At 35.8% G+C, this 22,871-nt stretch overlaps 1 protein-coding gene across 8 annotated transcripts in view; it reads right to left on the bottom strand.

Annotated features, from left to right (window-relative positions):
- The window catches only part of KHDRBS2 (KH RNA binding domain containing, signal transduction associated 2), a 451,754-nt gene extending 438,058 nt beyond the window's left edge, over positions 1–13,696 (bottom strand). For all 8 annotated transcript variants that reach the window (XM_087945325.1, XM_087945319.1, XM_026665139.2 and 5 more), the window contains exon 1: positions 13,333–13,696. In XM_087945325.1, the coding sequence (XP_087801451.1) occupies positions 13,333–13,423 (91 nt within the window). In that variant the 5' untranslated portion in view covers positions 13,424–13,696. The remainder of the gene's footprint in view (positions 1–13,332) is intronic.
- Between the last annotated feature and the right edge of the window lie 9,175 nt (positions 13,697–22,871).

The following is a 22,871-nucleotide window of genomic DNA, read 5'->3' as shown; positions in this document are numbered from 1 at the left end:
ATTTTAAGTTATGGAAGCTGTTTCTTAATATAGATCTTGAAAAATAACTGCTTGGAATAAAAGAATACTTAGCAATGCATCAACAGTTTTATTTTTATGCTAAGTGTGACTTACTTGAGGATAATTATGTTTTCAGATGGTAACAGACATTGTCCTTCAGTTCCTTGTACTGTTTTTATACAACTGTGTTCAGTTACTCCAATTGACTCTCAATTGTGTCTAGGAATGGAGAATCCAGTAAAATCCATGGGGCTTTCCATGAGTTTCAGTGTGGCTATCCAATTTGAATAAATTGTAGTTGAAAATGTTTCACATTGCCCACGTTGAACTGGGTTCAGTAAATAGTCTCCAATACCATTTTGGTATTCCGTGTCTTCCTAAATGAAATCAATCCTGACTATTTTTTGGAAGGACAGATACTGAAGCTCAAGCTGAAATACTTTGACACCTAATGAGAAAAGAGGATTCATTAGAAAAGGCCCTGAAGTTGGGAAAGTTTGAAGGCAAAAAGAGAAGGGGAGGGCAGAGGGTTAGATGGTTATAGAGTGTCATTGACATAGTGGGCATGATTTTGGCAGACCCAGAGAGATAGTGGAAGGCAGGGGGCTCTGGCATGCTACGGTCCATGGGGCTGCTCAACTTAGTGACTGAACAAGAACAACAATTCAATGTCCAAATTCTGTGCTTATAATTAGGTTTGGAATATATTTACAGTCCAAGAACCAAGCTTTCTGTCTCCAACCATGCATTTGGAGAATGGCTGTGAAATGTTCCTTGTGACTAAGATATAGATATATCAGTTACTTGGTGGATATCAGTTATCACTCCAACTCATCTCAAATCAGTTGCTTTAGTCTAATGTCCAACTCTAATACAAAGCACTGGAAGAGAGGAAAAAAATATCCCTTTAATCCCTTGGCGATCCGGTCACTGAAACAGAAATTTAATTTCCTTGTTTGTTTTTTCTTCTATTAACTTCTTAATCTGGTCTTTCTCCAATTGTTCATTTAAAACAACAACAACCCTGCTTAAAAATATCTTGCTGGGTTTGATGGGCCCCCAGCAAAGTGCTGTCTGTACTTGTAGATACCTCAATGGGACATTGAGCATGGCAGTCCGCAACAAGGAACAGCAGCCTGTTATTGTGTTGCTGTTATGCTGTGCAACAAAATCATATTCTGGGGTCCTGTGGCACACTAACACACTCTTCCAGACCTAGATGTGGAGGTGGCAGCAGTGGGCCCTGAAGTCATGTGCCAGAGTGCCAGTTCCATAGAGGGCAAGACACAAAATTTAAAATGTGCTTTTGGAAAAATACAAGAACCGAGATGTCATTTTCTCAGAAATACATAATAAAAGGGCTGCTACTTCCCTGAACTGAGTGCATGGTATTCTTTTCAGATGCAATATGTGTTTCAATAGAGGATTCTGAAGAAGCACTGAAAGAATAAATTTAACCATGAAGCATAAGGGTTCTGACAGGCACTGCAAAGGTAAATTTAATAATGGGTGATGTATCTTCATTCCGATCAATATTATTCAGATGGCTCTATATTACAGTCTCATGTTTCCCCAAGTGACCTCCTTCTGAGCAGAAAGCAGTATTGTTAGCTTTATAATGTTTGAGCTGCTGTTGCTTTTATTGTAAATGTGTAGTAGTAGCAGCCTATCACAATCTCAACTTGTCCATTTAGTGAGTCTGAGATTTGATATCTGATTAGAAGGAAGAGATAAATACGAGTCTTTTATATAACAAAATTATTAAAGATTGCAATTGAAAAGATAAAAAAGTAATATAAATTAAAAGTATGAGTAAAAAGAGAAAAAAAGAGAAAGTACAAGAAAAAGAATAAAAAAGAAAGGAAAAGGAAAAAGAAATATATAAAGAAACAACTTTCCCCCCTTTATCACAACAAGTATAAACAATGACCTTTTCTTAAAATATATCAAATTCTCATCATGTCTTATTTTATAACTATAAACAACATGGTAACTACCATAAGCTGTGGTAGCGTAGTGGGTAGAATGTAATATTACAGGCTAATTCTGCTGACTACCAGCAGTTCAGCAGTTCAATTCTCACAGATTCAAGGTTGACTCAGTCTTCCATCCTTACGAGGTGGGTAAAATGAGGATCCAGATTGTTGGGGGCAATAGGCTGACTCTGTAAACTGCTTAGAGAGGGATGTAAAGCGCTGTGAAGTCAGGGGTGGGATTCTACCAGTTTTCCACCTATTCGCTAGAACCGGTTGTTAACATTCTAAGCAGTTCGGAAAACCAGTTGTTAGAAAAAATTACTGGACTAAAAGGCAGGAAGGAAACATTCTGGTGTTGCTTACAGAAACTGCCTCACCGTTAACCCTTATTACATTCTTGGCAGGACTAGACTTCCTGTCTCAGGAACTTCTCTGTAGTTTTTCCCCCCTCCTTTGCTGGTATTTTGCTTGTGTGGAGTGACCATTCAAAGTTACAATGGCACTGAAAAAAGTGACTTATGACCATTTTTCACACTTACGACTGTTGCAGCATCTCCACAGTCATGAGAGGCCAGGGGAGGAGATGCGTGCCTCGATGTGAGTGATATTGAGTTGGCCACACCCAGCCAATAACATGACCACCAAGCCACGCCCACCAACTAAGCCATGCCCACAGAACCGGTTGTTAAAAAATTTGAATCCCACCTCTGTGTGAAGTGGTATATAAGTCTAAGTGCTATTGCTATTCATTCCTTGTCAACAAGAGTCCATTAAGGGTTGTCAAAAATAACGTATCAACTTCAACAGAAAACAACTTTATATTCCTCCCCTGTACTTTTAACAATATTGGCTTTTATTCCTTTCAAAAAATGTCCTGGAACTTGATTTCTTTTCATTTTTATTTTGTCTGTTCTCAGAATGTCCTTCAAAACTTTAACACATTTTTTTTATAAATCGAAAGCAAGAAGCTCTACCAAACATGATTGATATTGATTTGAATGTAGATTTTAAAAATGATAAGCTATAAGAGTGATATGGAAAAAGATGATATACTTGCCATCCAAATTCAAATCAATTTTAGACATGTCTGGTACAGCTTGTTCCATTTCTGTAACATCATTTATACATCATTTATCTATAGCGACAGACATTGTTAAAATTAACTTTTGAGTATTTTGTTCCACAAATATCCTTCAAACATCCAATGTTAAAGTATTTTCCTCCATTATGAGTCAACAAGTTGACTTTAAGTATTTTTCTCCTTTAATTATAATCTTTAGTTTCTTCTCTAGCATTCAACATCCAATGTCCCATCCTATCATGTTTCTCTCTCTTAAGGAATCCAAATCACAGCAATTTCCCATAGGAAGGATTCTTATCTGGAGAATTTAATTTCAAATTCTTATTTCAAATATATCTGGACCTTTAATCCATTTTTAATTTTCCAAAAATTAATAGTTTAAAAATCTTTTTGCTGTTTTTTTTAAATTTTCTGAGCCACTAAACTTGTACTAAAAACAAAGTCTAAATGCAAGGAGTGGTTAAATTTTGCATTAACAGATTTGGTTAGAAGTAGTTTAATTAAGCTTTTGAAAATGAAAATGTAAGTGATCATCAGATTAATTTAGTTCAATATAAATTTCAACTGCTTGATTTTTTTTTTAAAGAAGACCAGAAGGTATGTTCAAAAGCACTTAATGTCACTAATCTAATCAAAATGTTTCAAAAAGTCTATAATTTCATCTTGAAGTTATGTATCTGTGACAACATCAATGTGATAGAAATTGGAATGTTAATTTTTTCCCCTAAGATATACATGTGCCTAAATCACACTCTATGCCAAACAGTAATAGAAATAATTTATAGTTGCAGCTTCCACCAATGGTTAGCAATCTTAAATGAAACCAGCTTCCAGCAGTTGAAATTAAAGGAATTAAGTGACAGACCATTTACGAACTTTACTAGCAGCTATCTTTGTCCATCACCATTAATCAATCTGCAGTAGAATCTTCTAGATTTGAATAAACAAACAAACAAACAAACAAACCATAATGAAGAAGTTGAAAGTTGTAATTTTTCACTGGTTTCTTGCTTTAGGACTCAATGTGCCCCTTACCCCTTGTAAATTTGCATTTTTATAACTTTCACTACATTTGCATTTGATTTTCATTTAGAACTTTCTGGTGATTATCTGCATTCCGTTTGCCCTACCATTGAACTTTCCCCCCCTTCCAGCTGCTTCAACCACCAGGATCTCATTTCCTTCTCGTGGCCTTTTTATTTTATTTTATTTTTTTGCCCATCCTTCAATCTATCCTTCTTTATGGATAATTATTAAAATTTGTTAATGAGATTTCTCTCAAGAGGCATCAAAGGAAGAGGGGAAATAAAGAGAAGGATGAGCAAGAAGAGAAAGAAACAGCTGGGCATTGCTGCTAATTTTTAATTACTTCCCATAGCCAGGTCTATATTTTTTCCCATGCTTCAGCCAGCCTCTACCATCTCAGCAAATCCAGGGCCATAGGGGAGAGTGAAAGCTGATTTTTCTTTGTTTCCTCTAATTAGGCGTCTCTTTTTTCCCTCACACTGCAGGATGCTCATTCTTTGGTTAATAGTAAAACTAGTTACAAAAGCAATCTAAAGCAGGCTGGTTGCATGTGTGTCCCCCTGAAAAAAGTGAGGTAAATTCCAAGAAGTAGATGGCTGGGAGATCATCATACAGGGAGTCCTCAACATACAACCACAACTGAGCTCAAAATTTCTGTTGCTAAGCGAGACATTTGTTAAGTGAGTTTTGCACCACTTTACAACCTTTGGTGCCACCGTTGTTAAGTGAATCACTGCAGTTGTTCACTTAGTGGATCGGTTGTTAAGTGAATCTGGCTTCCCCGTTGACTTTTGCTTGTCGGAGTGTTGCAAAAGGTGATCATATGACTCTGAGACACTGCAACCGTGATAAGTACGAGTCAGTTGCGAAGACTTTCCATTTTGATCCCAGGATCATGGGGGTTCTTCAACAGTTGTCAGTGCGGAAAATGGCCATAAGTGACCCTTTTCAGTGCTTTTGTAACCTTGAATGGTCACCAAATGAATCGAGGTGGGATTCAAATTTTTTAACAACTGGTTCTGTGGGTTTGGCTTAGTTGATGGGTGTGGCTTGGTGGTCATGTGACTGGGTGTACATGACTTGGTGGTCATGTGACTGGCTGGGCATGGCCAACTCAATATTCCTCACATCGAGGCATGCATCTCCTCACCTGGCCTCTCATGACTGTGGGGATGCTGCAACAGGCATAAGTGTGAAAAATGGTCATAAATCACTTTTTTCAGTGCCATTGTAACTTTGAATGGTCACCCCACACAAGCAAAGTACTAGCAAAGGAGGGGAAAAAAATTCCAGAGAAGTTCCTGAGACAGGAAGTCAAGTCCTGCCTAGAATGTAATAAGGGTCAACGGAGAGGCAGTTTCTGTAAGCAACACCAGAATGTTTCCTTCCTGCTTTCCTTACAGGATTAGGCCAGTAATTTGTTCTACCAACTGGTTCTCTGAACTGCTTAGAATGTTAACAACCGGTTCTAGAGAATAGGTGCGAAATGGTAGAATCCCACCCTTGAAATGAATGGTTGTGATGGTTCAAGGACTACTTATATTTTCTTATAAGCTCCCAAGCTTAGCAAAAATGTGTTGCTCATTCATAAGATTGTATTTTTGTGCCTTGGACAAAAATTGAGGCTACAATGGAGAGAATTACTACAAAACAGGAAACACCCTTGCTACCTGAGTTTTATTTTTCCCCTATCACAAAATTAATACTGGATATAAGATGAGGCTGTGCAGTGTGGTATGCCAGAGGAAGTAAAACTCCACTATGTTTACCCAATTCCTCCTTTCCCTACTGCTTCAATTATTATTGTAAAATCACTGCTTTCCAATATCACTGCGTGCTTTCTCATACTGTGCAATTCAATGCATTTCTATCTGTCAGGCCCATCCATGCTACAAAGCCCAGTGTATACAGGTGATCCATGACTTACAATCATAGTTGAGCCCAAAATTTCATTGCAAAATAAACAGTTATTCAGTTAGTCTTGCCCCATTTTACAACCTTCTTTGCCAAGGTTGCCAAGCGAATCGCTGCAGTTGTTGTGTTCATAGCACAGTTGTTAAGTGAATTTGGCTTCCCCATTGACTTTGCTTGTCAGAAAGTTGCAAAAGGTGATTACATGACTCCGGGACATTGCCATCATCATAAATATGATCAATTGCCAAATGTCTGAATTTTGATCATGTGACTGTTGGGGATGCTGCAATGGTCATAAGTGTGAAAAAGTCATAAGTCATTATTTTAGTGCCACTGTAACTTTGAACAGTCACTAAATGAATGGTTGTAATTCAAGGACTATCTGTATTCCAGGAAGGACCAAATGGCAAAACATTGGAAGTTCTTCTCAAGTTAATTCAGTTAAGAAGCATTCTAGATCCTACAGCAGACCATTCCACAGCAGACACCTCAAAATGAACAAAATTCCAAAGCAGTAGGGTTGGAGGTTTTATTTGTGTGTGTGTGTGTGTGTGTGTGTGTGTGTGTGTGTGTGTGTGAAATAAATCAAACAAATGCATCCTACTAAATTCCTCGTTATCATCTCATTATTAACTATATTTCAAAAGCAGAGATACATATTTTATCAAAATACTCAGTAGCTAAATAACCTTTTAGCATTGTTGTGAAGAATTCTGACCTGCTTATCTACTTTGCATGATTTTGCTATGCAAAACCTGTGCCTCACTATGCAACGAGAACAATTGCTTTTCTTCAAGCAGAAGCATTGACTTATACTGCTTTTCTGACATCCTGGGTTTGCTTTGGACAATAATATACTGTACTTTCTCAACAGTGATGCAGGTCAATCTGAATTTTTTAAATCACTGAGATCAGAGCAAATAATTTGTTTCAAGTGACATCAGGAGGTACCATACAAACCAAGAAAGAAATCCAGGACCAACAGTTTATAGCAACTTCTTTAATGTGTTAATCTTATTGGAGAATAGTTATTTTAGGACAGGTTGACCCACTGTGGTAGTTGCCACGTGAAAAGACAAATTTTCCATGGTACCTATTTTGTAATTTATTCATTGCATGTCTGTCCTGAAGGGCTGCCTATCTTTGTGTGTTTCCACCCATCAATGAGGTCAGCGAGAGGGGCACACGTCAAGTCCCATAAATTAAGCAATGCCATCTTATGGGACCCCTCAAATGTGCCTCCTTGGTGATGTATAATGATATGTAAGAAAGACCTTGAGAGACAGGGCAGAGAAATGCTGCTAATGATATCCCCAGAGAGATCCATACTGTTAAAAATTTTTGAAAAATTTTAAAAACTTGGTTTTTCTTCCAGGCCTTGTATTAGGATGATGGTAAAGTTCCTTTGCAGATTTTATTTTGTGGGTTTTTTTTGTTTTTTTTTTGGTATCCTTCTGATCTTAGGTGTTAATGGGGTTAATTTTCTTTGTTGGTTGTATGCCTTTCTTTTGATATACATGGCTTTCTTTTTTAACTTTTTATTTGTAAGTCACCCAGAATCAGTATGAAATGGAGACATTAAATTAAGTAAATTAAATGCCCTCAACTTTCCAAATACGTCTCCATTTTTTTTAAAAAAGTCTAGCTTGGTGTTAAACATTTATCAAGGAAAATATGGATCCTAGCTTTGCAACAGGTTCTATCCCATTAGCTCCAATAACACCAGTAAAATTGACATGTGGACCATTATACAATTAGAATACATTTGTCCCCTAAATTGGCTAATAATCCAGTGAGTCATCACTGAAATCTATCATTTGCGCTTACCTAATCCTCTTTCAAGGCTTTTTGTAAGCCTGAGTATACACACCATATTATTTCACACAATTTGCATATGCCTTAATCTTTATGGCTAGTCTCTCCCTCTGTACATTCAAAACACATCAAAAGACATTTGCTTAACAATCATTACAATAAGCAAGCTAAAATTAGTTTAATCCTTGATTAGGCTATAATTATATTAATGCAACATAAACTGTTACATACAAGTTTATAAATGTAAATGGATCCGTCATTTGTTAAGTTCACTTCAAAAATGACTCCTCTGAATGAATAAATTATCTGGGATTAAAATAATCAAAGTGAGAGCATTCTTGTGCTCCATGGTTGATCCAAATATTACATTTCTTCATTTAGTAGACTATCACCTGATGACTCATTGAAAAGAACTTCCAAACTAAAGATGCAACATGTCACCTTTATAGCTATATAGAGATATACATGTTCATATATCGGTAGTCCACAACTGAGCCCAAAATTTCCATTGCTAAGTGAGACAGTTAAGTGAGTTTTGTCCCATTTTACAAACTTTCTTGTCACAATTGTTAAGTAAACAACTACAGTTGTTAAGTTAGTAACACAGTTGTTAGTGAATCTGGGTTTCCCATTGACTTTGCTGGTCAGAAGGTTGAAAAAAGTGATCACATGACTTTTGGACATGGCCACCATCATAAATATAGCAATAGCAATAGCACTTAGATTTATGTACTGCTTTACATGCTTTACAGCCCTTTCTAAGAGGTTTTAAGAGTCAGCCAGTGGTGGGATTCAAATTTTTTTTACTACCAGTTCTGTGGGCATGGCTTGGTGGGTGTGGCAGGGGAAGGATACTGTAAATTTTCCAGTCAAAGTTGGTATTTGTAGGTTCTCCAAACTACTCAAAATTTCCACTACCGGTTCTCCAGAACTGGTCAGAACCTGCTGAATACCACCTCTGGAGTCAGCATCTTTGGCCCCAACAATCTGGGCCCTCATTTTACCAACCTTGGAACGATGGAAGGCTGAGTCAACCCTGAGCCTGGTGAGATTTGAACTGCCAAATTGCAGTCAGCTGGCTGTCAGCAGAAGTAGCCCGCAGTACTGCACTCTCACCATGGCTCACTGGTTGCTGAGCATCTAATTTCTGACCACGTGACCATGAGGATGTTACAACGGTTGTAGGTGTAAAAAATGGTCATAATTCACTTTTTTTCAGTGCTGTTGTAACTTCAAACAGTCACTAAACAAATGATTGTAAGTCGAGAACTATCTTTATGCATGTTTATGTAAATATGTTTGATATCCCTCCAAAGAAAAACACATGTTTTTTGGGAGGATGGATTTGAAAATATTTTCTTCATCACTTTCAGCCTGTTTCCCCACCCCTCCAAATTCAGGGGGGGGGAGATTCAGAATCCAACATTGGTCACAGAGAACCCCAAGATTTCCACACCTCTCCCATAATTTTGCATTTCACCTTCCTTTTCTAGACTTGTCAGACAAAAAAAGTCCACACATTAAAAATACAGTTTATTAAACCACCACTGTCCTGCATTAACCAAACACATTTTAATGAATCCCCAAACACATTTTCCATTCACATTCTTAGATTAGTTCCTCCCCTTCTTTTCTCTCTTTCATGCAATACCAGGCATGTTTCTAAAGCACACACAAAAAATTGGCCTTTGATTAGTAACCCTAAGTGCAATAATAATAATAATAATAATAATAATAATAATAATAATAATAATAATAATAATAATAATAATAATAATAATAATAATAACAACAACAACAATAATGCACATAAAGAAAGACATTTAAATATCGCTAGATACTTCAGACTTGTTAAAGCTATTGGAAACTACTTGGCTGAATAATTTCTTAACCTGCCAGGTGGAAAGGTTGTATATTAATTGTGTTAAACAATGAACTTTAAAATGCCTACTTTAAAATTGCACAAGGCAGCTTAATCGGCTGGAGGAGTTCTTTTAGAGTGGAATTTAGAAACTCTGGATATTTTATTACTTCTGCTCAGCTGTGATTGGACAATAGTGACATTACTAGGTTTCTAATAGGAGGCTTGGGAGGGACTGTTTGTGTTGTCAGGACATTAAACAAGAGCTTATCCAGTAGATGAAAGATGGCATATAGCTTGTTCTTTGTGAATCACAATAGTGTTCAAACCCCATCCTTGTTTATTCAAAAATAAGTCAACAGTCATTTGAGCTTTTCTCAACAGGATGTATAGCAGTCTGCATCATTAACACTCAGAATACTGCTGATTCTTTCATCAAGAATCAGCAGTGTGGACCTCATATTTTGGTCATAGAATTAAGAATAGGCATATTATTTCCCGTATCTACTTTTTATTGTTATGATTGCTCAATTAAATGTGTGATTATTCAGAAGCTTATCCAATGAGTTCAATGGGAATTATGCCCAGGAAAATGTACAGGTCTATAAGCTAAGTAGTTTACCTTAGACATTATTTCAGTGTATACTTGTAATATGTCTGACACAGGAAAAACTCAAAACTTGTGAAACTATCATGGAAGTGGAAGAATGCTGAAGGATTTTATGGCAGCAAAGGAATGGTAATTAACGTAACAGGCTAGCTGCTGAAATACTCTGAACTTTGTGTACATACAAGTTGATGCTGCCTTAGTGACAGCCAAATACATTTTAAAAGGTTTTTATACAAATCTAATCACTAAAATTTAATTCCATGCAATTCATAAAAGATAAGGTCTATCTTCCAAATTTTGGAAGCTTTAGGAAAAAATAGAAGGTCTTTCTATTTCTAACTGAAATAGTTATTTTCTCTCTCTCTCTCTCTCTCTCTCTCTCTCTCTCTCTCTCTCCTCTCTCTCTCTCTCCCTCCCTCCCTCCCTCCCTCCCCTCCCTCCCTCTCCCCCCTCCTCTCTCTCTCTCTCTCTCTCTCATTCCAATATTTCTTTCCTAAGAATTCAGTATAATCCAGTGTAACTTTCACTTCCAAGCATTAAGAAATAAAACAAAAAAAAATTTTTTTAACTGAAGCACATGCTAAACCTTGGAAACAATGAGGTCTTTCTTGTATACTTTAATCAAACACATGGCAGCAAGAAGCTTCAGTTAAAGCTTTACTTTTTCTGTCTATCAACCAATAACAGCAAATAATCTATATCTATGCAACAATTGTAGTAAGAGGTGTCATTTTAAGGATGATATTATTGCTAGACAAATAGACAGACAGTAAATGAATGGTACTTTAAAACAGATAATCTGCTTTCCAAAGAACAGTGTGCAACCAGGGTAATTCTCATCACAGCACCTCTATTTCATACTGTTCTTTGTATGCTCACTTTAATGAAAGTTTGCACCGATTGTCATTTGTTCTGTAGAAACCTACAGAACTCCAAAAACCTTGACAGATGGTGTTTTGAAGGATGTTGCCAGGTAGCTGGTGTGAATCCCACATTAGCATTCTCTCTGGCTTTCAGAGGCAGCTCACCTTAGTCTCTTTTTAATATTCACATATGCTCACCTACAGCTACACTCAGGGAGGCAAAAAAATAGTATGGCATTAGTTTATTAAGGCTTCTAATTAATTCAGAGTGAAACTCTAGCCTTTAAGAGGAAAGTCACATGCAAACTTATTTTATTTCTAGTTTTGAATTACTTGTATATTTTAATTCCCTTTCATTTTTTACTACCCCCCCCCCACACACACTTGTGACATTCACATTGTGTCTCAGTAGATACTTCCCCCTGCTGGGAAAGGTTCAAATTACATCTACAAAGTATTGGAGGGAAACAAACACATTTTATTGATTGCAGGGCTCTAAAAGAAAAACCCACTATAAAGGCACACCTTGGTAAATCTGACTCCTATAGATGTATAATTGAAGAAGACCTGAAGATTTGTGAGTGAACATAATGTGCTTAATGACAGCCAAATTATAGGTAAAGGAATTGTAAAAAGCATCAACTGAAGTAATATATTTGCTTGTCCATATATGATCTTTTTTTTTTAAAGTGAGTACCGTAGTTATTTTCATTTGAACATCTGGTCATAGTTTTCCTGATGGTCAATATAATTGTGTGACTGTCTGAATTCCTTTCCAATAACAGGTGCTCAGAATTGCCTCAAATGATGAGTGGCAAATAAATTTAATAATAATAATATTAGGACACTGCTCCCAAAACAAAATAAATCATCTTTCGTAATGTACATGGAAAGGAAAGATAAGTAGATTATACAAACTTAGTAATATTGAACTCATGCTTAGGCAAAAAGTTCAAAGAAGATTTTTTTTAATATTATTGGTTCTTTAATCTCTAATTTCAAAATAAAACTATATCATTATACAGTTTTAATTAGCAATCATCTACTGAAATAATTCAGCAGATATTTCTGAAATGGATCTCCATTTTATATTCCACAAGGGTAGGGTAAACTAAGAATATAATAGTTGAAGTTAACAAATCCAAACAGCAGTAAAGTAAAATGAAAGTTTTGCAAAATAATAAACGCAGTAACAACCTGTCTTTTCCTATATAAAACTGACCCAGGCAATGAGTTTTGATTTGTTTTGTTTTTAAACCATGATACTGATCTTTAATGAGGTTGTTGCCTTTGTCTTTGTGTAAATACATTTCTGTGGAAACTTCACCTGTCAACTCAAGTCTGACCCTGACCACAATGAAGAGGAAAAACCCATTATGAATGCAAAATGATTAAATAAATCCATAAGGAAAACAAAGTGATTATTATGGTGGCCATCCTGACATTCTTTAGTAAGTTGCAACATCACGTTTTGAAATGCAAAGCTTTTAATTCGTTACCCAGCAGGATATATCTGAAAGTCGATCCAAAATCTTCAAAATACAACTGCAAGGCAACGTTCCGTTGAAAGCTATGCCTCTTGTTATCAGCACGGTTACATTTCACAAAATGCCTAATTGTTGCTGATTAATCTACAAAAGGAACGAGGGTTCTTCCAGGGCTCCGCTATGGACACTAAATTCCCGGCTTATTGCACAGTGTTTCTCCGGAAATCTGTCAGCAGCTCTGCTTAGCCTTGTACTTGACAAAATGCTGCCAAAATCCAGCATCCCTCCCTGCTCAGGTTTTTGTTCTGGTGACCTTATAGTGTCAGAACTAAAGAAGTGCGCTGATGCCACATAAAAGGCAGAAGTCCCCGGGTCTCTTCCCTCCTGCACTTTCTGACTTGCTGGTGCCCTGTAATTTCTAAAGCAATCAGTCCTTCCGTTTCAGCCGACTCTGCCTCTGCAACCTCTCTGCCTCTCTCCGAAAGAATGCCAGAGAGAGCGAGAGCTGCGCTCTCCTCCGCTCTTCCTAACGGGGACAGATCTGCCTGTTTCTATGTCCTGAACCCATCTCGGTGTAACCCGCACCGAATGGCAGAACGCAGCAGCGGTGGCAACAGGGAACCTCGGCAGAGGGAATGGCAACAAGCAATCCGCCAACAAAAATCCGCCAGACTCGAAGAGAGGAAAGCCAAGACTTACCTTCCGCCAAAAGGCGCATTGCATGAACAAAGGACGGGTCTAAGCTATCCTTCTCAGCCATCAGCTCGGGTAAATATTTCTCTTGCTCCATTGTGGGTTCGCCTACACTTTGGACCGGCTGCCCGCCCAAGGTAGCGCGTGGAAAGGGAACTCGCTCACTAAAGGCTTTGTTGGCTTCGATTCGTCTCTTGCCCTTCTGTGCTTGTACTTGGGACGGGCTCACTTCCCCATGTGCGTGGTGGCGGTCGCGGGTGCGCTGCTGCTTCAGGACCTTGGACAGCGGCCCCACCACCACCACCGCCCCTCCGCCGCCTCCCTCTTCACTCGCTCCTTCGAAAAGCGCGTGTGTTGGTTCGCCCGTCTGGGTGCGCTTCCCCCCCCCTCCCACCCCGCACTGAGCTACGGTCTCTTACAGCACCAGAAGCCTTAACAAGGGAGGTTGGATGACCAAGACTTCCTCCCGCCTCCGTCGCCTTCTCATTGGGGAAGGCGAGAGGGAAGGCGGTGAGAGACAGGACGACACGGCCTCGGGATTGGGTTCTGCTCCCGCCCAGTCTTCTGACAGGCGTCTGAAAAGCCGCGGGCGCGACGAGATCTGTGACAGATGAGCGAAAGGGGCGGGACAAGACAATCCACTCGCTGTCCAACGTACTGAAGTAGCGAGAAGGACGGGGCAACCTCGAGCCAATATCGGAAAGGACTGCGGGTCGAAGCCGGAGCTGAAATTCGGAAAGCTTCCCTTTTTAACCCGACTATCATTTGTCTGGATAACTCAGTTCTCGGCTAGATTAATTAGAAAAATCTCTAAACGTTTGGCTTGTATTCGGGTTTCACTGGTTGCAAAACCATCCAGTATCATGACTATATGGTGTGGCTTGATTAACAGAAACAGTCATAATCTCTGAAGCCCTTTTATTGTTCATGTTTATTTGTTTAGTTGGCACCGAACAACAGTTCTTCCTCCTTCCTCCGTTCTTTTGTTATGCCTATAAAAGGGAGAGAACTGCTTGTAAAGACCCTCAAAAGTGTCTAGGGGTTCCTTGCTACTGCTGTAATAAATCAATGGGTCGAATACCTCTTTTCCACATTAGTGTCTTAGCATCACTGGCTCTTAATCAAGTGAGTTTTAATTATCTATCTATTCTTTCCATCCATCCATCCATCCATCTATCTATCTATCTATCTATCTATCTATCTATCTATCTATCTATCTATCTATCTATCATCTCAGATTGAACATACTGCTCTTAATGGAAGTTAGAAACCTACATCATTTCATCTAAATTTTGTCTTCAAACCACATAAAAGGAACTGGGTCAGATTTTGACATTTTACAAGGAACACAAATCAGTATCTTTATTTCATGATTATGGGAGAGATACATAATTCCATCATTAAATAAGCACACAATTTGTCAGTCAGCATGAGAAAAAAGCAAACTTGTGCAAACAAAAATCGAAGTAATGGAAGAGAGGAAGCTCTTTATGGTATGATCTATTCCACTGATCCCATTCAATAAAGACCAGCACTTGGGGTGTGTATGTGTGTGCAGTAGTCACTTCCTTATGATTCATACTGATGTGCTTCTATGCATTGTTAGGCCTGTCCAGCCAACAAGTACTACATTTAATCCAACTATGTCTCTTTAATATATCAGATTTCTTTTCAAGTCTCAGTCCCCTACCTCTCCCACCACACAAAATAAAACTAGAATATATGGCTAGGAACAGAGTAGAAAAATATGTTTTTGCTTGAAAAGTACTAAATCAGAAATACTTGTTATTTTAATTAGAACTGTATATAGGTTGTGTGGGTTTGTGTGTGTTGTGTTATGTACATTTCCTTCAATATAATTTTAACAACGTATTTTTAGCTACTTTGAGAGTATTGTCTTTTTCTTTTCATTTCCACCTTTTATGAAAGAAATATTAACCATTCCTAAATACAGCTTATTCAGCATATAACTGGTTTATATTTTCTTTTCCATGTTTTTTTAGCCTCCAGGTATGATCAGAAATAGCAACTCCACCTATTTTTCCAGTCAGAAAACTGAGTTTGGGACACTCAGTCTTAGACTATCAGCTGCAATGTAATGCACCACTGAACTTTTGAGTATCATTTTTAACAGCTGTTGATGCATCAGAAGTGTTTGATTGCATTAACATACCATTCACAATAATTTTGAATCAGAAATGGGTATAAGCTGTGAAAAAGGTACATTAATATCTATACGGTATGCATTTATGTATTGTATATATATTTTCATCCAATCAATATAAGACATCAGGTGGGAATTTTAATCCTTTAGTCTGGGTTGTAGATTAAAATCCAATTGGCTTTAATTAATTTCAATGTTTTATTGATATTTTGTTTAATTTGTTTGTGTGTATTTTATTGCTTTACTTATCTCCCTGCATTGTACTTGTATGATTTTTATCTATTTAAAGCATCACCTCGTGGACAGGACCAATGTAATATTGCTACATCCACACAGACTTTTTTTTATCATATTATGATTAATCTCCAGAGATATGTATATAAAAAGAGCACCCACCAAAATTGAAGCATGACTTATAGCTGATGTAAAACCTAAGAACTTAGCAAAAATTGAATTACAAATTGAAAACTGCAGTTCAGCTCTGGATATAGTGGTACATATTATGCTGTTGAATAAATTCTCATGGGATGGTTAGAAACTCCTGGGATTGGTGGCAAATCATATATTCTCTGTCATGAAAAGAAAAAACTTATATGAAAGGACAGCTTTCAGTGGTCAGAAAATAAGGAATCAATTAAAGTTTTTTTAGCCTATCATTTTAACTGAAGGTTTCAATGATGATCTCTTTTGCAATTAAAAAAGCTCATGGTTCAATACCATTCTGCTGCAAAACATAACTGCAATAACTAAAGCTATATGTATGCTTTTATTGATTCAGCCAATTCATGATTGAACTATGGAGCCCACAGGTGGTTCTGGAATCTAGCAGAAAATGTACTCAAAATACCAGAAAGGTATTTCACAGGACCTGAAAATTAGAAACAAAACTTCATTCAGCTCTTGCATACAAAGAAATCTCATGTCAGTCCTTTAAAGAACATTTGTTATTTTTTTTTAGGAATTTTCTTTTAATCTCATGATAAATGAACTTTCAGTATTAAATTTGTTAATAATAATTTGTCCCATAAGTAAAACAATTATGCCCCGGGGTGAGTTCAGCACTGGAATTCTATTGCTGTAAAGTTACTACAATTATTAGTACAATATATAGTTCTTAAACTAGAAAAGCCATATATAAGTTACTCTAGACCTAATTCTAAATTGGTTCCATTTTTTGCATTTTACTGGCTGCTTACGAAAGGCACATCTTTTTCACAAATACATTTAAATGTTGTTTGATGATATTAAATAATTTTCTGAATATATAAAACAAACTTTTAAACATTTTTTAAGCTGTCAGGATCCAAAGTCTGAATATAGCTCAGTTCTAAGGAGTTTTTTATATGTAAACCAGTAGACGGGAATAAATTGAGATTTTAAAAGTACATATGTAAACAGTATCAATATTATTAAAAGTTCTGATTTAGAGAGGTAATTGACTATATACAAGAAATAATAAGACACTAATAGAAAAAAAGAAAATAATAGGATTCTCGCTACTAATAAAAGACCAGAAAGCCATGGCAATGAACATATTAAAATGTAAGGAAAATAGTAAAATTTATAAACAAATTGTGTTTTTTTTTTTATTTTTATTGGTTTTTAAGACAAACATAGACAAACAAAACATAAAAACATCAAACCATCTTCCATATATATACGTACAGTGTGCCGGTTGGTTTACAAATTGTTTTGTGCTTCCATTTTGTAGTCTTCAATTACAATTACATTGTATATATTCTCATATTTTCAATCAAGTATTAAATACATTAATATCATTGTTAATCAATCATTTGACTATACTTTTATTCATTCATGTTTTACGAAATAATCATATTTTACTTAAATTGTTTTGTGACAGTTCATATTATCATCTCAAATCTATGCTACAATCATTTTGTAGATGTAATAAGAAAAGAATACATCTTTATATATTTATTATTTTCTAAGAATCTACATATTTCATTATCATGCTTTATTTTCTAACCATTGATAGAATGGATCCCAGATTTTATAAAATTGTTTATCGTCTTGTTCTCTGATTTCAAATGTCAATTTACTCATTTCAGCACATTCCAATATTTTCTTAATGATTTCCTCCTGTGATGGTATTTTCTCATTTTTCCAATTTTTAGCAAATACAATCCAAGCCGCTGTTAATACATTTACAATCAGGTATTTCAATTCTTTACTATATGTTTCAGGTAAAATTCCCAATAAAAATATCTCTAGTTTCAAATCTATATGCTTTTTTGTCATTTTTTCCAACCACGTGTGGATTTTAGTCCAATATTTTTTAGCATCCACACAAGTCCACCACATATGGTAATACGAGCCAGGTGTCTGATGACATTTTCAACATTTTTCCGATTAGTTCTTGAACATTCTTGCTATTCTTGTCGGGGGAAAATGCCACCTGTAAAACATCTTATACAAATTTTCTTTATATGCTGTTGACATTGTCATTTTATAATTTTTAAACCACAATTTTTGCCATTTCTCTAGATCAATCCCATATCCAAAATTCTTCCACCAAGCAATCATAGTTTCTTTAACTTGTTCTTCTTCTAGTTTAATTTCTAATAAATATCCATGCAATTTTTTAATCACCTTTTCATCAGTAGCTGTCAAAATCTTACCTAAATCAGTCAGTTTATCATAGAAACCTTCTGTTTTAGAGTCTTTATCATACCTTGAATGTATTTGCGCATATGAAAACCAATTCATCTTTATACCTTCTTCCTCTATTTTTTGTATAGACTTAAGTTCACCCTTTTCATTCAATATTTCACCATACCTAACTGTTTGTTCCTTTTTATATATTATAGGATAAGAAAATGCTTCAATAGTTGATAGCCAGACTGGAATTTTCAAATAACATTGTCTTTTAGTCTTCTCCCAGTTTAACCACAGAGACTCCCATATTTAATGTCTTCTAAAATACCCCTGTGATTTAGTTCCTTTATACCATAGAAAAGCATGCCACCCCAACAACAGATCATGTCCTTCTAATGTCAACAATCTAGTGTTTCTTAATGTTATCCATTCCTTAACCCACATCAAACTTATAGCTCGGTAATACAACTCCCAATTAGGCAAACCAAATCCTCCTCTTATTCTAGCATCTTGCAAAAGCTTTAGCTTTATTCTCACTTTCTTTCCTTGCCATATATATTTCAACACGATTTTATTTAAATCTTCAAAGTAATCTTTTCCACGCCTAATTGGAATTGTTTGGAACAAATATAAAATTCTGGGTAGTATATTCATCTTGATTGTTGATATTCTCCCTATTAATGACAGTTGTAAATTTTCCCATTTCGCCAAATCTAACGCTATCTGCTGCTTAAGTTTGATATAATTATTCTCTTTTAGTGTACTGCATCTTGCTGTCAAATGTATCCCCAAGTACTTAATCTTATTCGTGACTTGAATTTTCAGTAGATCTGCCAGTTCTTCCTTTTGTCTTGATAGCATATTCTTTGTCAACATCTTTGTCTTATCTTTGTTTATTTTCAAACCAGCCACTTTTCCATATGCCTCTATCTTTTCTATCAATTTTAATGCTGTTTCTAGTGGGTCTTCTAAAATGAAAACCAGATCATCTGCGAGAGCTTTCAACTTAAATTCTTCCTGTTTAATTTTCATCCCTTTTTTAACCTTTTCTTCTCTAATATTTCTGTTTAGCACTTCCAAGGTTAACACAAACAACAGAGGTGATAGTGGGCACCCTTGTCTTGTTCCTTTTCTTATAGCAGTAGAGTCTGTCAGTTCTCCCTCTATCATTACCTTTGCCGTTTGCTTATGATATATAACTTCTATTGCTTGAATAATTTTTTAGCAAAGCCCATCTGTTCCAATTGTAATAACATGAATCGCCAATTCACATTATCAAAGGCCTTCTGTGCATCTAGAAATATCAAAGCCATTTGTTTTTCAGGGTGTGCCTCGTAGTATTCCAAAGTGTCAAAGATTACTCTCATATTATCTTTAATTTGTCTCTTTGGCAGAAATCCATTTTGATCAGCATGGATAAAATTGTTTAAGTATTTTTTAAGTCTTTCTGCCAATATTGAAGCAAAAATTTTATAATCTGCGTTTAGTAAGGAAATTGGTCTATAGTTCTTGATTTGTAATGGATCGGCCTCCTCTTTTGGGACAAGTGTAATATAAGCTTCTGACCATGTTTTAGGTATCTTCTTCTTTAACATAACTTCATTCATAACTTCTAGCAATGAAAGGTTCAACAATTCTTGTAGTGTTTTATAAAATTCTGCCGGAAGTCCATCTGGGCCTGGTGCCTTTCCATTATTTTGTTTCTTGAGTGCTTCAGTTAACTCCATCATCGTTATATTGCTTTGTAACATTGTTTCAATCTCTTTAGGTATCTGGGGTAACTTAGCATTCTGTAGATACTGTTTGACTCCCATAATAGTCTCAAATGATTTCCTTCTTTTCTTTACTACCTTAGCAAACTTGGCCTTGGTCATCTATTAATTGCAATATTTTCCTTGATTCTTTCTCCTTTCTCAATTTATATGCTAACCATCTACCTGGTTTATTTGCATCTTCAAAATAGTTCTGTTTAGCACCTCTGATTTTCTGTGCTAATTCTTCTTTTTCTATTAGACCCATTTTATGTTTGATTATATCCATTTTTAACTTAATGTCCTTTTTCTGTGGCATTTTCTGTAGCTCTTTTTCAAGTCCTTTATACTCATCCTCTAATGCCTTAGAGCAGGGTGGGCAAACTTTTTGGCTCGGGGCCTCATTGACTTTTAAAATTTGACAGACGGGCGCTACCTGGTGTCGAAATGCCTGTCCTTACAAGTCAAAATCAAATGAATGCAATCATTCAATCATTCACATCAAACCTTAATTCTGTACCAATCTTCGGCGGGCGATTAAAAGACCAACGGGCCGGATGTGGCCCTCGGGCCGTAGTTTGCCCACCCCTGCCTTAGAGGCTAATCTTTTCATGGTATTTCTTTTCCTTGTATAGTCTATTATCAAGCCTCTGGCATATGCCTTCATTGTATCCCATACATTCTGGATTGATGTATCTTCTTTTTAAAGCTGCTGAAGTTGGGACAGCTCTGAAACGAAAGAGAACGGAAAGAGAAAGTGTGCCGGTTTGGTGAGAACTTTTTCTTTATTTTAAGATTTGAAAGGACACCCCAAGGAAAAGAAAGAATCTGTAAAAGTTTTGACAAAAATGATTAAGCGGCGATTTTAAACAGGAATGTCAAAGTAATATTTTTTTTTCTCATTGCTGGATTTTCTATACATGATTTTATATTTTGAAACTGGACTGGTTTTTTCTTCTTCCACCTATTTTTCTCTCCTTTTTGACTTTATAATATTTTAGGCTAGAGACTCCCTTTTAGTCATCTTTTAAAATATCTTTTTCCCTTTTTAATTAATTTTCATTATATTTTGTTTGGAAAAGGAGGGGGAAAGTGAAAGCAAAAGAAACTTTGTAACACTGCCAACTAGAGGCTTGGAAAAAAAAATTTCTTGACCAGACAAAGCTGAGAAAGAACTGAGTGATAAGACTCTGGAGAAGAGAGTTATAAATTTTAACAAAAGCCTTGGACAATCAAACAAGGTGCAGTGTGCTCTTTTTATTTTTTTTTAAGCTGCGCTATTTCCTACTTTAACAAACGCCCTCCTTACTAGTTTAGTTTTCGTAATAGCTATTTGGATTTTTGGCCTTTTTGGAACTTGATTTTTGTCTTTCTTTTTGTCTTTTGAAGTCAAATTTTTATGTTTGCATTTTATTTTAAAGGAAAAGCTTTAGTATTAATGATTTCTTTCCTTTTTTTTAAGGAAGTAGTCTCTTTTCTTTTTTCTCTCTCCCTCCCCTGTATTTTTTTTTTCTCTATTTACCTTACATATTGGGTTTTTTTTTAAATTTTTGTGGCTTTCTTTTTTTTTCTTATGCATCCTTTTATACCTGAGACCTCTTAATTGGATTAAGGTGTTGAAGAACCTGAAGAACTTTTTTTTCTCCTTTTTAGTTTTTTACCTTTTACTTTTCTGCCTTTTTCAGGATTTAACATTTTTTTCTTTTTTGTGTGTGTGTTTATGCTTTTTTCTTCCATTTTTGAGTTTTTACTGCTATCTAGCTAATCGATTGGATTAAGGTATACAAGAACCTGAAGAAATTATTATTATTATTATTATTATTATTATTATTATTATAATAATAATAATAATAATAATAATATTGCTACTATTTTTACTAGTTTCTTTTTTCCTACTATTTTTATTTGGAATTGCAATTGGTTTTTTCACAAGTGGATTAAGGTCTAGAAGAACCTGAAGATTTTGAATTGTTTGAAATGAGTAGGAAACTAGCAGCCCCGGTTCCTCAATTTCTACTTCTTCCTCTTCACCATCTGGAGGACAACGTTCAATACAGACAATGTTACAGCAAGAAAAGGAACAGGAAAAAGTGAGCCTGCAGATGATTATGCAAGGAATTCAAAATATTCAAATAAGAACAGAGAATATTGAAAAGAGAATAGAGAACATTGAACAAAGAACAGGGAAAATTGATGAAAAGGTGATTAGTAAGTAGGTATTTACTTCTTTGACACAATGCAAGGAAAGAGGAGTGGTTTTATACATTAAAGATATTATCCCAGCGAAATTGATATCTACTGATGACGATGGAAGAACACTAATGGTGGAAATAATGGACAATAATATGAAAACACTCCTGATTGCAATCTATGCCCCGAATGACAATCAAGAAGAATTTTATAAAAAAATTACACATGAAAATAATTGAACTGGAGTATGCTAATATAGTTATGATGGGAAATTTTAATGGAATTGTAGATAATAAACTGGACTATACAGCACAGAAAACAACAAAGCAAAAAAGAAAGACTCTCCCTAAATCTTTTTTTAAAATGATAGATGAAATAAATTTAAAAGATACATGGAGAGAAAGAAATGCTAAAACTAAACAATACACCTTCTACTCAAATAGACATTTATCATGGTCCAGAATAGATATGATATGGATGTCAACAGAATTGTTAGCTAATATTCAAGAAATAAATATTGAAACAAGTACTTGGGCAGATCACAATCCAATGACAATTAAATGGAAAGGACAAAGAAGAAGATCTAGATGGACGTTAAATAATACTATATTAAAGGAAAAAGACTTCACACAGTGGATGGAGAAAGAACTGGCTTTCTTCTTTAGAGAAAATAAACAAATCGTTAAATAAGTATTATCTGGTGAAGTACCTTGGCTGCTGTGCATATTCATTTTGGATATCAAAGATGCTTTTTCAAAAGACAACTGAGGAAGACATTTTGCTTCTTATCCAAGAAGCTTCATCAATGAAGCTTCTTGGATGAA

This window comes from Notechis scutatus, chromosome 1, assembly GCF_049901735.1.
Source record: "Notechis scutatus isolate UNSWTSFEM ecotype Mainland chromosome 1, rNotScu1.2, whole genome shotgun sequence".
Taxonomy (NCBI): domain Eukaryota; kingdom Metazoa; phylum Chordata; class Lepidosauria; order Squamata; family Elapidae; genus Notechis; species Notechis scutatus.
The sequence above is the reverse complement of the archived record's forward strand: the minus strand, read 5'-3'. Positions and strand labels throughout refer to the sequence as shown.